This window comes from Somniosus microcephalus, chromosome 13 (genome assembly GCF_052327205.1).
Source record: "Somniosus microcephalus isolate GS21.2 chromosome 13, FLI_Smic_1.0, whole genome shotgun sequence".
Lineage (NCBI taxonomy): Eukaryota > Metazoa > Chordata > Chondrichthyes > Squaliformes > Somniosidae > Somniosus > Somniosus microcephalus.
In genome coordinates, this window is record NC_140999.1 from 181,762,065 (window position 1) to 181,779,625 (window position 17,561).

At 44.9% G+C, this 17,561-nt stretch overlaps 1 protein-coding gene across 4 annotated transcripts in view; it reads right to left on the reverse strand.

Moving 5' to 3' along the window:
- The window catches only part of actr5 (actin related protein 5), a 47,492-nt gene that overhangs the window by 29,040 nt on the left and 891 nt on the right, over positions 1 to 17,561 (reverse strand). For all 4 annotated transcript variants that reach the window (XM_086005732.1, XM_086005730.1, XM_086005729.1 and 1 more), the window contains exons 2-4: positions 7,774 to 7,997; positions 4,869 to 5,038; positions 763 to 980 (exon numbers count right to left, since the gene is read on the reverse strand). In XM_086005732.1, coding sequence (XP_085861858.1) covers positions 763 to 980; positions 4,869 to 5,038; positions 7,774 to 7,997 — 612 coding nt within the window. The remainder of the gene's footprint in view (positions 1 to 762; positions 981 to 4,868; positions 5,039 to 7,773; positions 7,998 to 17,561) is intronic.

The window sequence follows — 17,561 nt, forward strand, 5'->3', positions numbered from 1 at the left end:
TTGGACATAACTATTTCACTTGCATAGAAGGTCATAAGCAGGGCCACTAATGCACAGTAACTGATTAAGTATTTTTACTCCATGGGAACTTGAGCTTGTTACAAGTATTTTGGTGATTGCATTGCGCAATTCTGTCTGTTCCTCCTCAAAAATCAAAAGCTAGTGGCACGGAAACAAAATGTAATGTTTCCAGGGTCAGCTTGGCTCAGTTGGTAGCACTCTTGCCCGAGTCAGAAGGTTGTGGGTTCAAACCCACTCCAAGCCAACACTTTGTTGCGACAGTGAGGGAATGCTGCATTGTCAGTAGTGCCATCTTTAGGATGAGACGTTAAACCCAAGGTCCTGTTCAGATGGATGTCAAAGATTCCACAGCACTTTTTTGAGGAGCTAGAACTTCTCACAGTGTCCTGGCCTCAACCAACACCACCAAAACGAATTAACTGGTCACTCGTCTCATTATTATTTGTGGGACCTTGCTGTGCACAAACTGGCTGCCGCACTTGCCTGCCAAAAAAATTTCTACCCTTTTAAGAAGTGATTCATTGCCTGTGAAATGCTTTGGGACATCCCGTGGACGTGGAAGGTGCAAGTCTTTTTTTTCTCTCCAAATGCTACAGGCAGAATCTTTGTAGTAGTTCACTTGCTCTTGTGGAGTATTGCACAGCATGGATGGGAAGGAAAACAAACAGAAGAACGGGAAGGAGAAAGGAACACGTTACCGTGGCAGACGCACCTTTAACAACAGTGGCCCTAATCCTTTACCTGGATGCTGAGCAGTCTCTCGAGCCTCTCCTGGTCAAGCTGCAGCTTTTCTTCCCTGCGCCGTGCGTTGAGCTCCTGCAGCCTGCGAATCTGCTGCTGCCTCCGTTCCATCTTCTCCTCCGCCGTCAAGGTGCTGGCCAGCAGCTTGTTGTTAAAAGGCAACTGCATCCTGTGAATATTCTTCTCGTAGAAGTCTGGGAGCTTCCACAGGTCGAGCTCTGCGAAATGGTAAGCCGTTGCATCAAAACTCAACCGCGACTCGATACTCAAGACACAAATGTCCGAGTTCAGATTTCTCATCGCACGCACTCGCCATTTAAAAACTCCGTAACAGCGCCCTCAAAAATTAATATTGTTTGTTCAATCTTTTTAACTTTGTGTGTGATTTCTGTAAGAAGTCACTTCACCTGACGAAGGAGCAGTGCTCCGAAAGCTTGTGATTTCAAATAAAACTGTTGGACTATAACCTGGTGTTGTGTGACTTCTTACATTTGTCCACCCCAGTCCAACACCGGCATCTCCACACCGTGATTTCTGGGCCAGAGAGGTTCATGGGCAGTCGTTAAAATTGATCACATTTGTTAAAAGGGTACGTATGCTATTAATTACTAGACTTAACTTTCTGTGGCGAGTTTAATGGGCAACTAATACAGCAACTTCATGAAAATCACCAAGAGCGAGGCCAACGGCGGAGCGATGCAACGCGGACAGCAACTTGTGGTGATTCGCAATTCATGGGGTAGCTCTTCCTCGCCACAATTGCTGGCCGATTTGCACATTAATAACGGCGTGCGTCATCCAGAGGTCGTTAACTTTTCAGTTAATTCCGGCCCATTAACTTTTCTTTCACTATTGGATGTTGACGCATTTTCTGTGTTGTTCAGGCATTTTCTATTTTGTTAGTCAGTCCTACATTCAGAACAACCAGCGTGCATTTTATATATCACATATTACTACAAACTAACCATTTAAATACAAAAGTGTCACGCAAGACGACAACATACAAGTAGTATATATATTAAGCTAGGCCAGTGTAAAAGTACGAGTGTGTTATGCTTTAAAAAAAATATGGTGATTGATGTAAGAAAACTACTAGGCACTTGGTCTAAGCGTTAAACAAAGCTTTAATCAACTGTTTTACAACATGGAGGTCTAGTTGTGTCCTTCACTAGTTCCTGTTAAGAATGTCCTGCGCAAACTGGGCCCATGCCCGAGTATTTATACTCTCCCTGGACAGCGCCACCTGCAGGCTGCTCAGTATTATTTCATAAGTCTTTCTTTCATGAATGACTGATTCATGTCAGTGAGGAACAATGTCCCTGTAATTTTTTTTGGCCCTGCATGGCCCCTTTAAGGGGTTGCACGAGCCATTCAACTTACAGGAAACATTGGTGAGGAAACGGGGTTCAAATCCAGGTCACACTAACTGCTGGGATGTTGTCAGGACCCACAGCCTTGGCTGTGTCCAGTGCACTCAGACAAGTAAAACGTCCCAAGGCGCTTCACAGGAGCGTTATCAGACAAAACCTGACACCGAACCACAGGAGGAGATATTTGCCCTGAATTTCCGATCGGAGGCTTCCTGCGTGCGGATGCATCCGATTGGAAAAAAATCTACGAACCTACCTGCTGGTTCCGTAGATCCCGAGGCTTGCAATCCTGGGCCTCTCCGGGTCCGCACGGGCAGAGGCCCACGTATCCCAGGGGCGCATGCGGTTCACGTGGGCCAGGCGAACTAATCAAAGAAGGGAATCCCTCTTCATACCTTTGACAGGTCTGTACGCACAGAACTGTCAAAAGTATGAATGGGGGTCACATTTAAAAACACACTAAAACATTAAATCCATTTTTTTTAAACATTACATAATTAAAATTAATTAAGATTCCATTTAATTAAATATTTTAATTTTTTTTTTAAATTGGAAGAAAAAAATTTAATGTTTTTACGGGGCTAAAAATAAACTTACCTTTTAGAAGAGTATTTTTTAATTTATAAATTAGTTATCAAATTTAATTTTTCTATTTTTCAACACTCTTTTACCAGGTGTAAGAATTCTATGGCCTTTCGGCGGGCGGAAGTTGTGCAACAAGCGCAACTCTCCCCCCGCAGAGGCACTTTTCCCGGGCAGGCGGATGATCTGTCAAGAGAATTCTTGACCGATCGCAAGTGCCGGTTTTCAGCGCATACACCTCGTACACACCCGTGGGGGTCGGAAAATCCGGCCCATTAGCCCAGGTGGCCAAAAGCTTGGTCAAAGAGGTAGGTTTTAAGGAGCGTCTTAAAAGGAGGAAAGAGAGGCGGAGAGGTTTAGGGAGGGAATTCCAGAGATTGGAGTTGAGGAAGCAATAGTAAGGATCCCACATGGAGTCAGTTTGGGCCATCTCAGTTAAGTTTCTAATGAGCACAAATCTGCCCATTATTCTGCAAAATCAGCATTAAGTTGCCAGTCTTTTTTATAATGGTCCTATGGATGGCTAAAACAGGAAATGGAAGCAGGTAGCAATGTTTTTCTGAGGTTGTGGGTTACGGCAAGTTATTGGGCTAGAGTGGGGGGGAATCTTTACTCTCTCTAGTGCTATACCAGATCTACAGATCTAGGCCATAGAAACATAGAAGATAGGAGTAGGCCATTCGGCCCCTCAAGCCTGCTCCGCCATTAAATGAGATCATGGCTGATCATCCAAATTCAGTACCCTGTCCCTGCCTTCTCCCCATATCCCTTGATCCCTTTAGCCTTAAAAAATATATCCAACTCCTTCTTGAATATCTTGAATCTTTCAAAGTTGATGCTATCATGAAAAGTGGAAAATACTCAATTCTCCAAAATTAACATATGAGCACAAAAATATATGTTTTAAAATGCACATTTTTTATATACATATATAAGGAAAGGAAGAAAACCAACAGCCTATTTATTACACACATGTTCAAAGAGGTGAGAATTGAACAGATCTGGATGTGGTGAGGAGACTATTATTTGATTCGTGTGATGACTGACGCATATCGCTTCAAAAACTTTTAAGTCTATTTCTGCACCAATTTTTTAATTACACGTCTTGAACGCTAATGTCATCCATTCATCAGTGGGTAGCACCCTCGTCTCTGAGTCAGAAGGTTGTAGGTTCAAGTCCCACTCCAAAGACGAGCACAAAAATCTAGGCTGACACTCCCAGTGCAGCACTGTCGGAGGTGCCGTCTTTTGGATGAGACATTAAACCGAGGCCCCGTCTGTCCTCTCAGGTGGATGTAAAAGATCCCACGGCACTACCTGTATTTCGAAGAAGAGCAGGGGAGTTATCCCCGGTGCCCTGGACCAATATTTATCCTTCAATCAACATCACTAAAAACAGATTATCTGGTCATTATCACATTGCTGTTTGTGGGACCTTGCTGTGTGCAAAATTGACTGCCATGTTTCCTACATTACAACAGTGACCACACTTCAAAAAGTGCTTCATTGGCTGTAAAGTGCTTTGGGACGTCTGGTGGTCGTGAAAGGCGCTATATAAATGCAAGTCTTTTTTTTTCAGGGGAGCTGAAGCCAATTCTGACAACTCAATGCTGACTAATTAAAATCAGCGACATCAGCAGAGAATGGAAGGAAAGGCGAGACTTTCTGCTCCTTTATTGTGCGGGAATACATCATGTGGTGCCTTTACGCGCTGCGCCATTGGGGAATGGTTGTACAATTTAACAAGAGAACATACCGTCTGAGGATAGGTAAACCAGATCCGAACTTCCCTCTTCTAGGATGGTCAACATCGGTGAAGTTAAAACATGCAAAATTGACGGGCAGTAAGAGACCAGCTGGTACATCAAGCCGCCCCACACTCATGGCGCTGCAGCATCCTGACTAAACACTTCCTCTACCTTCTTCCCTCCCCCCACCCTCGGCCATGTAATTTCCTGGGAGAGGCAGAAATAATCCAGGGCTGATAAGGGAAAAAAAACACTCTGGAAAATCTCCTCCGACCCCCTCAGGCGATCGAAACCAGTCCAGCAGATCACACGAACCAAGTGTTATCTATAGACACTTATCTTCCACATCTCTGCCCAAGTTGCTTATTCCCAAGGAACATAGCTACAGAACTGGAGTCAGAATTACCTTCTATGTAGTCACCAGCAATGTAGCAATGCTCGTGGAGAATTTCTTCCATTCTGCTGAGAGTTATTGCCGGTAAATGCCCAGGGTACTTGAGCTGCAGCAGGCGCTGCATGTAGGATGCTGCCTGGCTTCCACCCAGATTAATCCTTTTACTGTTACAAGCATCCAGCCTACATTTCAGAAAGGAAACATCCATCAGCACAAGCACAGTAAGAAAATGTGGAGCATCATAAATATATAGAGTGAAAGGGAGCGATGGCAATGCTCCAGGACGCCCCCACACGTACAATTTCTAGTAGGGGGCAGGAGCGAGAGTTTAGAAGAATGAGAGGTGATCTCATTGAAACATTAAATTCTTAAAGGGCTTGACATGGTAGATGCTGGGAGGATGTTTCCCCTGGCTGGGGAGTCTAGAACTAGGGGGTCACAGTCTCCGAATAAGGGGTCGGCCATTTAGGACTGGGATGAGGAGAAATTTCTTCACTCAAAGAGCTGTGAATCTTTGGGAATTCTCATCCCCAGAAAGCTGTGGATGCTCTGTCGTTGAGTATATTCAAGGCTGAGATCGATAGATTTTTGGATGCTAAGGGAATCAAGGGAATTGGGGATAGTACGGGAAGGTGGAGTTCAGGTAGAAGATCAGCCATGATCTTGTTGAATGGCGGAGCAGGCTCGAAGGGCCTAATGGCCGACTCCTGCTCCTTATGTTTTTCTGAAACCCTGTACTGATTGGTCCACAGGAGCATGTGACCCATAGCAGCAGGGACCTGCTGGATTTCTTCCTGTCCAGTATTGGTAACCGCTCTCCTGCTTGGTGTGTTGCCGGTTTCACCAAAGCCCCAACACCACCATCCGTGACTCCAAGTGTCGCCCTTTGGGGCCTAGGTGTCACTCTCGCTGGCTTCCATACTCTATAGCCGTCCAGCACGAGCTACAAAGGGCCAGGAGCTTCACCTTTTGCTCTGCACTTTGCTCCCAGATGCCCATCTAGCTTCCTCTTGACCGCTCGCCAATCATTCCCCCCCCCCGTAGCAATTTTAAATCCAGGTGTCAGCCAGTGACTCAGTGGTAGCACTTTCGCCTCGGAGTCAGAAGGTCATGGGTTCAAGGCCCACTCCAGGAATTGAGCACATAATCTTGGCTGACACTCCTAGTGCAGTACTGAGAGGTCGCTGCACTGTCGGAGGTGCCGTCAGTATGAGGAGACGTTAAATCGAGGTCCTTTCTGCCCTCTCAGGTGGATTGGAGTTCAGAAGAATGAGAGGCGATCTTATTGAAACATATAAGATTGTGAAGGGGTCGGATCGGGTGGATGCAGGGAGGATGTTCCGATGATGGGTGAAACTAGAACTAGGGGACATAGTCTTAGAATAAGGGGCTGCTCTTTCAAAACAGGGATGAAGAGTGATGCGCCATCAATTACTCAAAAGACTGAGGTTAAGCGAGTAACAACCAGGCTTTTATTAACTAAAGAATGAAGGTCTAGTCTCGAGTGGTCGACCCGTCCAGAATACTAAGGGACTGGGAGGTAGTCACTTATATACCTGGAATAGTGGGAGGAGTCAGCCGAGGCATGTCCAGACCTGTACCTAGTGGAATACACATACACACAGGTATAACAGTGGTTTACCACAAGGAGGAACTACTTCACTCAGAGGGTGGTAGGTCCATGGAATATGCTGCCCCAAAAAGCTGTAGAAGCTACATCATTACATAAATTTAAAACAGAAATAGACAGTTTCCTAGAAGTAAAGGGAATTAAGGGTTACGGGGAGCGGGCAGGAATTTGGACATGAGTCTAGGTTCGGATCGGACATGGCCCTGTGGGTAGCAAAGCGGGCCCAGGGGCCGTGTAGCCTGATCCTGCTCCTATTTCGTGTATTTAATTCTGTTAGATTCAGGAGATGGTTCTGTGATAGTAGATTGGCGGTTAGGATCAGATCAGCCATGATCTTATTGAATGGCGGAGCAGGCTCGAGGGGCCGATTGGCCTACTCCTGCTCCTATTTCTTATGTTCTTATATTAGAAATCCCATAAGAGTTATTTGAAGAAGAGTAGGGGAGTTCTCCCAGAGTCCTGGCCAACACTTATCCCTCAACCAACATTGCTAAAACAGATTATCCGCTCATTGATTATCTGTTTGTGGGACCATGCTGTGTTTCCTTACAACACTAACTACACTTCAAAAGTACAAAAGCTAAATACTGCGGATGCTGGAAATCTGAAATAAAAAAGAGAAAATGCTGGAAATACTCAGCAGGTCAGGCAGCATCTGTGGAGAGAGAAACAGAGTTAACGTTTCGGGTCAATGACCCTTCGTCAGAACTGGAAAAAGCTGGAGATGGAACAGGTTTTTAAGTAAGTGTAGGGGCAGGGAAAGTGCCTTCTATCCTATCACAGGCCTTCCCTTTTATTCTTTCCCCCCCTTTCCCTGCCCCTACACTTGCTTAAAAACCTGTTCCATCGCCAACTTTTTCCAGTTCTGACGAAGGGTCATTGACCCGAAACGTTAACTCTGTTTCTCTCTCCACACTTCAAAAGTAATTAATTTGCTGTGAAACGCTTTAGGAAGTCGTGGAAAGCGCTTTATAAATGTAAGTTTTTTCTTGCTTATTTATTTAGGACAGCAAATATTAAACTTGAGTCATTCAAAAAATATCCTAATGCTGGAAATGTGTAGCAGGGGAGTCAGCAGCGTGTGAAAGAGAACATCGGATCACTTGAAATACTGACCGTTCAAACTATGACTGAGCTGTTACACGTTTCCCACATTTTTAGTTTTTATTCTAGATTTCCAACCTTCCGTGAGCTATTGCTTTGCCTAATCTGCAGCGATGCACCGCTCGAGTGGTTTTTGCACAGTAGCTTTTTAACAAAAAGTTTTCGCGTATATGCTGAACAAACCTCCCGTGCAGCACTGGCAGAATGTGAGAGGAGTGATATCCAGAGGAAACAATCAATCCAGTGGAGGGAGAGGTGTTGTTGCGCCAGAAGCTGTAAAGGTTGTCAATTCCGTACGCCACCTTGGGAATATGGTAGCACTCGAACAGGAGCTCGGACATTAATTGCCGCGAATACAGCGGATTGCACGGTGCTTCTGTTAAAACCACTGGATGCTCCACGCAAGACTATAACAGACAGAAACAGTATCAATTAGTACAATTTTCACAGCTTACAATAGCAGCCTTCTGTAACTGGAGACATGTTGATATCTAGCCATTGGAACACTTAAAAGTGCTAGAGAGGTGGAGTCCCAGAGGGGCAGAGTCCCAGGGAGGGGCAGAGGCAGAGTCCCAGGGAGGGGCAGAGGCAGAGTCCCAGGGAGGGGCAGAGGCAGAGACCCAGGGAGGGGCAGAGGCAGAGACCCAGGGAGGGGCAGAGGCAGAGTCCCAGGGAGGGGCAGAGTTCCAGGGAGAGGCAGAGACCCAGCCTGTTCATCCTTGCTGATGGGGGGGGGAGGGGGGGGAATAACAAAAAAAAATCAGGGACAAGGAAAAGACCCGCCGGCCCATCCAGCTTGTCCCACACAGTTGAGACGCCAAGTGCATCACAAGGCACACACTCCCCACCCCACCCAGAGCCATGAAATAATCTCCTGGGAGGGGTGAAAGAAGCAGCTAAAAACCCCAGGGCCAAATGGGGGAAAAAATCTGGAAAATTCCTCTCCGACCTCCTTGGCGATCGAAACTAGTCCAGGAGACCACCCTGGGTCCTGATTAACCTTACAAGCAATGTTCCTGCGAAGATGCGCACGCGCGGCCGCGCAGTAATCTGAAAGGTCCCACGCAGGCCACTCACCGGCTTTCACATTGTAAACACCGCGCACTCGCAGAAATTTAAAAGAACCGCGCATTGAAACAGGGCGCGCGGAACTGCAGCATGTTGTGACACGTATTGTGCCAAGGTTTGTCATATCATGTCATGATTGTCATATTGTCTCAACAACAGTAACAACTTGTATTTATATAGCGCCTTTAACGTAGTAAAACGTCCCAAGGTGCTTCACAGGAGCGACTATCAAACAAAATTTGACACCAAGTCACATAAGATGATATTAGGGCAGATGACCAAAAGCTTGGTCAAAGAGGTAGGTTTTAAGGAGCGTCTTAAAGGAGGAGAGAGAGAAAAAGAGGCGGAGAGGTTTAGGGAGTGAATTCCAGAGCTTAGGGCCCAGGCAGCTGAAGACACGGCCACCAATGGTGCAGCGATGAAAATCGGGGATGCTCAAGAGGCCGGAATTGGAGGAGCGCAGATATCTCGGGGGGTTGTGGGGCTGGAGGAGATTACAGAGCTAGGGAGGGGCGAGGCCATGGAGGGATTTGAAAACAAGGATGAGAATTTTAAAATCGAGACATTGTTTAACCGGAAGCCAATGTAGGTCAGCGAGCACAGGGGTGATAGGTGAACAGGTTTGGTGCGAGTTAGAAACAAGGGCAGCCGAGTTTTGGATGACCTCAAGTTTATGGAGGTTAGATGGGCCAGGAGTGCGTTGGAATAGTCAAGTCTGGAGTAACAAAGGCATGGATTACATAGGATATACGGCACAGATACAGGCCATTTGGCTCAACCAGTCCATGCCGGCGTTTATGCTCCACTTGAGCCTCCTCCCATCTTTCCTCATCTAAATCTATCAGCATAACCCTCTATTCCCTTCTCCCTCATATGCTTGTCCAGCCTCCCCTTAAATGCATCTATACTATTCGCTTCAACCACTCCCTGTGGTAGCAAGTTCCACATTCTCACCACTCTCTGGGTAAAGAGGTTTCTTCTGAATTCCCTATTGGATTTCTTGGTGACTATCTTATATTGATGGCCTCTAGTTATGCTCTTCCCCACAAGTGGAAACATTCTCTCTGTATCTAATCTATCAAAACCTTTCATAATTTTAAAGACCTCTATTAGGTCACCCCTCAGCCTTCTTTTTTCAAGAGAAAAGAGACCCAGCCTGTTCATTCTTTGCTGATGTGTATACCCTCGCATTTCTGGTATCATCCTTGTAAATCTTCTCTGCATCCTTTCCAGTGTCTCTATATCCTTTTTATAATGTGTCAACCAGAACTGTACGCAGTATACTAAGTGTGGTCTAACCAAGGATCAATACAGGTTTAGCATAACTTCGCTACTTTTCAATTCTATCCCTCTAGAAATAAACCCTAGTGCTTGGTTTGCTTTTATGGCCTTGCTAACCTGTGTCGCAACTTTTAGTGATTTGTGTATATGTACAGTACTCTGAGTTCCCTTTGTTCCTCTACCCCTCCTAGACTCACCCCCTCCAAGTGATAAGTGACCTCCCTATTCTTCCTACCAAACTATAATACCTCACATTTATCTGTGTTGAAATTCACTTGCCAATTATATGCCCATTCTGCAGGTTTATTAATGTCCTCCTGTAATTTGTTGCAGTCCTCCTCAGTATTGACTATTCTCCCCAATTTGTTGTCATCTGCAAATTTAGAAATTGTGTTTTTGATTCCAAAGTCTAAGTCATTAATGTAAATTGTGAACAGCAGTGGTCCCAGCACTGATCCTTGTGGAACACCACTACCCACCTTCTGCCACTCTGAATAGCTACCCTTAACTCCTACTCTCTGCTTTCTGCCTTGAAACCAGCTAGCTATCCATTCTGCTACTTGTCCCCCGACTCCACATTCTCTGACCTTGTTCATCAGTCTATTATGGGGTACCTTATTGAAGGCCTTTTGAAAATCTAGAAAAATTACATCTACTGCAGTACCATTGTCTACTCTCTCTGTTACCTCTTCAAAAAATTCAATGAGGTTGGTCAAGCAAGACTTTCCATTTTGAAATCCATGCTAACTATTCTTTATTATATTTTTGGTTTCTAGATGTTCTTCTATTTTCTCCTGTAGTAGGGATTCCATTATTTTTCCTACCATCGATGTTAAGCTGACTGGTCTATAATTCCCTGGACATGTTCTATCCCCCTTCTTGAATATAGGTATTATTACGTTAGCTATCCGCCAGTCTTCTGGCACTACACCTTTTTCTAATGAATTACTAAATGGGCCAGAAATTCGCGGCCAGAAGCGTGAGTACGGTCGGCTTACTCACGCTTCTGGCCGTTGGAAATGCCGGCGTTCAGCATGAACAGCGCATGCGGGGAACGCCGGCATTTCCAGACCTCGAGCGCGTGCGACTGCACAGGCAGCGCTTGCGCAGTGAACTTCGTAGATTTCATTCATGAAATCCGTGAGGGTAAGTCCTTAGAAGTTACACTTGAAAAAAGCAAGTGTAAAGTTGTTCATTGGCTGCGGAGGAAGATATATTTTATCGTGGAGCTTTTGAAATGCAATATTTTTGTTTGGGAAAGGGAGGGAAGTTATTTTAAGAAATTTTAAGTAAGTTTTAAAGTTTAAATTTTTTTTTTTTTTTTTAAAAAAGGGTTTTCAGAACGGTAGGTAGAAGGAGCAATTGTGGCTGTGTGAATGGAATGTGAGAATGAGTTATGTATGTATGCCCACATATATTCCTTTACGTATATGTATGTATGTTTTATATTCCTTTACTAATGTGTATGAATGTATGTTTTTAATTATGATTTTCCAATAAGTTACTTTCTCTGAAAGTCATAATTAAATAATACATTCATACACATAAGTAAAGGAATATATACATAACACGCAAAGACATACATACTTTCAGAAGCTGCACGATAAGAAATATCTTCCTCCGCAGCCTCTGGAGCAACTGTACCCATGCTTTTTTCATGTGTAAGTTGTAATGACTGGACCTCACTGAAAGCATTAATGAAAGCGGCGAATTATACTGCGCACGCGCTCTGCCTCTGAACCCCTTCGTTCAGAGGACAGGAAATGCCGGTTTTCCCCACATGCACTGTGAATGCTGAAAACCGGCATTTCATCCGGCCAGATGCGTAAGTACCCCGACCGTACTAGCGCATTTGGAAGGGAATTACTGGGCCAACATTTTACATGTCAATAAAATAAAAAATTTAACAATTGCACGACTTGCCCCCTCGCATCTGCGACTAAGGGCCCAAGGAGGTGCATTGCGCAAGAGGTCATCATCGTACGTATCCTCACACTGTTCCCTTTGGGGAACTGTATGAAGTGGTGGAAGGATTTATGGCCGTGATTAACGCTCATTCCGTGACCGTAACCATCTTTGAACCAGCCATTAGGGTGGTTAGTCCTATGGCGGGAGGGTTTTACGGGCTCCCACAACCCATCTGAGGGGGGGGGGGCCACCAACACCCACGGACGCAAGTATCCCGCTGGATGTCCACCCAGAATTTAAAGTTGGAGCTCCGACTCCACTTGCCGGGACTGTCTGGAGTGGGGTTCAAAACCCTACTCCTTCTGGCCCAGCGGCGGGGATGCTTACTGCTACGCAAAAGGCCCACTCCGCACAAAAGGTGACACCCATACGTTTCCTGCGCCTTTTCCCTCCCCGTGACTGGAGCCCTATGCTGCCATTTCACGTTGCTAATCGGATTGGGCCTTTGTCATAGCGGTAGGACCCCCGCCGCTGGGCCAGATCAGGGTAGGGTTTCAAACCCCACTCCAGACAGTCCCGGCAAGTGGAGTCGGAGCTCCGGCTCTAAATTCTGGGTTGACATCCAGTGGGATATTTGCGTCCGTGGGTGTGGGTGGCCCCCCCCTCCTTGTATAGCTTGTGGGAGCCCGTAAAACCCTCCCGCCATAGCACTAACCGCCCTAATGGCTGGTTCAAAGATGGTTACGGTCACGGAATGAGCGTTAATCATGGCCATAAATCCTTCCACCACTTCATACAGTTCCCCAAAGGGAACAGTGTGAAGACACGTATGACGACGACATTGCTAAATAAATAAATGGAATTAAAAAAATTCTTTTAGGGCTTTTAAAAGTCTTTAAATTGCTTTAATTCTCTTTAAAACTACTTCAGATTACTCAAAATAATGTAAACATTTAAAAAAGTTTATAAAAGTTACCAAAATCTTCAAAAAACTTCCAAAAACCTATTTAAACTGCTGCTTTGCATGTAAAAATGCTTAGGAGCTTGACAGAAACATTGGGGGCGTGTCCAGTGAAACTGAGACCTCAAGGGGCGTGTCTCACTTGCACTGCACGCTCCTGGCTTCGCGCTGGCTGCACTCCTGGGCGGCGTGACGTCATACGCTGCCCGGGAATGTGCTTTCTATTTCTGCAAGTTCAGGCGTCCCAGAAGCTGATCGGCACGAGCGCGGGGTAAGTGCAAATACGGGGCTTGCACGCGCTGCAAGCCCCGTTCACGAATTTCTGGGCCAATATGTTTAGTAATGCCTCTGCTATCTCACAGAGTCATAGAGTTATACAGCACAGAAAGAGGCCCTTCGGCCCATCGTGTCCGCGCCGGCCATCAAGCATGTCTATTCTAATCCCATTTTCCAGCTCTTGGTCCGTAGCCTTGTCTGCTATGGTGTTTCAAGTGCTCATCTAAATGCTTCTTGAATGTTGTGAGGGTTCCTGCCTCTACCACCCTTTCAGGCAGTGAGTTCCAGATTCCAACCACCCTCTGGGTGAAAAAGTTTTTCCTCAAATCCCCTCTAAACCTCCTGCCCCTTACCTTGAAACTATGCCCCCTGGTTATTGACCCCTCTACTAAGGGGAAAAGTTCCTTTCTATCTACCCTATCTATGCCCCTCATAATTTTGTACACCTCAATCAGGTCCCCCCTCAGCCTTCTCTGCTCTAAGTTAAACAACCCCAGCCTGTCCAGTCTCTCTTCATAGCTGAAGCACTCCAACCCAGGTAACATCCTGGTGAATCTCCTCTGCACCCTCTCCAATGCAATCACATCCCTCCTATAGTGTGGCGACCAGAACTGCACACAGTAGTTCCAGCTGTGGCCTAACTAATGTTTTGTACAGCTCCATCATAACCTCCCTGCTCTTATATTCTATGCCTCAGCTAATGAAGGCAAGTATCCCATATGCCTTTTTAACCACCTTATCTACCTGTCCTGCTGCCTTCAGGGATCTATGTACATGCACACCAAGGTCCCTCTGATCCTGTCCTTCCTAGGGTCCTACCATTCATTGTGTATTCGCTTGCTTTGTTAGTCCTCCCAAAATGCATCGCCTCACACTTTTCAGGGTTAAATTCCATTTGCCACTGTTCTGCCCATCTAACCATCCCGTCTATATCGTCTTCCCTAGATTCTAAAATGCATGGATGCAATCCATCCGGGCCAGGGATTTTATCCTCTTTCAGTTTGTAGTTTATTTAATATATCCCCTCTTTTTATTTTAAATGCACTTATCTCATTATCCAATGTCATGTTCATCTGTTCTATCTCCCTGGTAAATACTGAAGCAAAATAATTATTTAATATTTCTACCATCTCTCTATTGTTACCTATGGTATTATCCTGCCTATCCCTTAATGGCCCTATTCCTATCCTAACCTTTGTTTTTTTATTGATGTGCATTTTGTTTTATGTTCCTTGATCATTTAATTTCATAGTTCCTCTTTGCCTTCCTAATTGTTTTTTTGACTTCTCTCCTAATCTCTTCATATTCTCCCTTATCATGCACTCCCCTGCTGTCCATGTACTTAATGTATGCCCCTTTCCTTACCCTCAATTGTTCCCATATGTCTTTATTCATCCATGGAGTCTTATTAGTGTTTAGTTTGTTCTTTCCTTTTAGCGGAATATATTGTTCCTGCACTCTGTTGAACACCGTTTTAAATGTTTCCCATTGCTGTTCAACAATTGTTGTTTGCCAATATTGTTGCCCATTTTATTTTCCCAAGTTCTATACTCAGCCCTTCAAAATCAGCTTTTCTCCAATCTATTAACCTGAATTTTGTCATACTTATGTCCTTCTCAATTATCATTTTAAAGTGTATTATATTATGGTTACTATTGCCTAGATGTTCCCCTACTTTTACTTCTCTTATCTGCTCTGGTTCATTCCCCATTACTAGATCCAATAGCAAATCCTCCCTTGTTGGGCTTTTTACATATTGGGTTAGAAAGGAGTCCTGTATACATTGTAGGAACTCCTTTCCCTTATCCTCTTTACCTACCTCTTCTGTCCAATTAATATTGGGGTAGTTGAAATCCCCCATGATTATTTTATGTTTTTTACTCATTTCCCTAATTTGTCTGCATACTTCTTCCTCTACCTCCCTTCCACTATTAGGTGGTCTGTAGACTACGCCTATTCGTGTAATTGATCCTTTATTATCTTTTATCTCTATCCCTATAGAATCTATTTTTGTCTTGCTAATAGCTGTCATTTTTTCGACTGTCATTATATTAACCCCAGTAAGTACAGCTACTGCATCTCCCCTTTGTCCCCCTCTATCTTTTCTAAATATGCTATACCCTGCAATGTTTAATTCCCAGTCCTGATTTTTCATGTCTCAGTAATCCCTACTATGTCTGGTTCCTCGCAACGCATGATTGCTTCCAGCACCCGTTTTATTACGAACACAGTGTGCATTGCTGTACAGTTTAACTCATTTTTAATAGGATTTCCTCTCACTTTATGTTTAACCTTTTTAGATTCCTGTTCTAGAACTCTATTTATTCCCTTGCCATCAATATCCTACTTTACTTTATTCTTTCCTATGCTCTCTTTTCCTGTTCTGTTTATATTTAGGCTGGTTACGTTCCTTGTTGATCCCTCCCCCCATCTTACTGGATGAGGGTTTCAGTAGCAGATGCAGAGGCGGAGGCAGGCGATGTTACAGAGGTGGAAATAGACAGTCTTAGTGATGGCGCGGATATCGGAAGCTAACCAAGGTTGCGAACAGTCTGGTTCAGCTTCAGACAGTAGCCAGGGAGAGGGATGGAGTCGGTGGCTAGGGAACGGAGTTTGTGGCAGGGACAGAAAACAATGGCTTCGGTCTTCCTGATATTTAGTTGGAGTAAATTTCTGCTCATCTAGTACTGGATGTTGGACATTCTGACAATTTAGAGTCATGATTTGATATATCAGGTCATAGTTTGTCATAATAATCCAGTATTTGCTGGAGTGGGGTATCACGCGACATGCCCCATTAGTCTGACTTTTTCCTTTGCCCCGAAAAATTTTGGCGCCACGAATTGCTGGAAGTGCAAGTTTATAACGGCGCGGCAAGGGCAATGGAGACCTTGGTGAACGATGGAAGCAACAGTTTATCTCCTTAAACAATAAGATTTAAGGATTGAGAAAGAAACAGGGAGAAGGAAATAGGGTGAATTAGAGTTAGATACAGAAAGAGAAATAAACTGAAGGAAAGAAAGGTTGGATTAAGTGAGAGAGAGAAAAAGAGACAGAAAGGAAAAGTAAGAAAATGTTAAATTTTATAAACCTCTAAAAACAATTTACTTTGTGTAGGAGTGAGACTCCACAGTTTTAGCTGTTTGCATTCTGGGCCAAAGAGGTTGAGTGGCATTGCAAGAACATAAATTACTAAAAGTGTGCTTACGTCAAAAATAACAACCCTAACTTTCTGCGGCGAGTTTAAATTGGTAACTAATGCGCAAATCCAGGAACTTCTGGAAACTCACGGGGTGGTTGATGGCGAGCTCACGTTTTTGCGAGGCTAACGACGGAGCAGCACAAATTGACCAGCAATTTGTGGCAATTCGGAACTCACAACATGTCTCTTCCTTGCCACAAATTGCTGGGTTTTTATTTTACAAACTAATAACTCGTCGTTATTTTGCCAGCAAATTCTGGCCCATTATGTCATGGTTCTCCTCCTCATGCTTCTCGACCTTTGACACGGTCGACCACACCAATCTCCTCCAGCGCCTCTCCACCGTCGTCCAGCTGGGTGGGACTGCACTCGCCTGGTTCCATTCTTATCAAACTAACCGTAACCAGAGAATCACCTGCAATGGCTTCTCTTCCCGCTCCCGCATCGTTACCTCTGGTGTCCCCCAAAGATCAATCCTTGGTCCCCTCCTATTTCTCATCTACATGCTGCCCCTCGATGACATCATCTGAAAACACAGCATCAGTTTCACCATGTCTGCAGACGACACCCAGCTCTACCTCACTACCTCTCTTTCCTCCTTTAAGGCGCTCCTTAAGCTTTTGGTCAACTGTCCTAATATCTCCTTATGTGGCTCGGTGTCAAAGTTTATTTCATGACAGTCCTGTGAAGCGCCTTGGAACGTTTTACTACGATAAAGGCGCTACATAGATACAAGTTGTTGTTGGTTCGCCATATCGCGACACAGCCCCCCCACAGAGGGGTCACGGTCTCCCACATGGATGTAGAAACAGAATATGCTGGAAATACTCAGCAGGTCAGGCAGCATCTGTGGAGAGAGAAACAGAGTTAACGTTTCAGGTCCATGACCTCTCTCCACAGATGCTGCCTGGACCTGCTGAGTATTTCCAGCATTTTCTGTTTCCATTTCAGATTTCCAGCAGCCACAGTATTTTGCTATTGTGTTGTGGGGTGTTTATATCGGTACGATAGCAAAATACTGCAGATGTTGGAAATCCGAAATAACAACAGAGAATGCTGGAAAAACTCAGCAAGTCAGGCAACATCCGTGGAGAGAAATTTGAGTTGACGTTTCGGGTTTGACCCTTCTTCAAAACTGTGTTTATATCGTTGTGTTGGGGGCCGGGCCAGCTCAGCTCCTCCCCGGGCACCACCAAGGATGTTCTTGCCATGGAAGGAGTGCAGCGAAGATTCACCAGGCTGATACCTGGGATGGCAGGAATGACGTATAAGGAG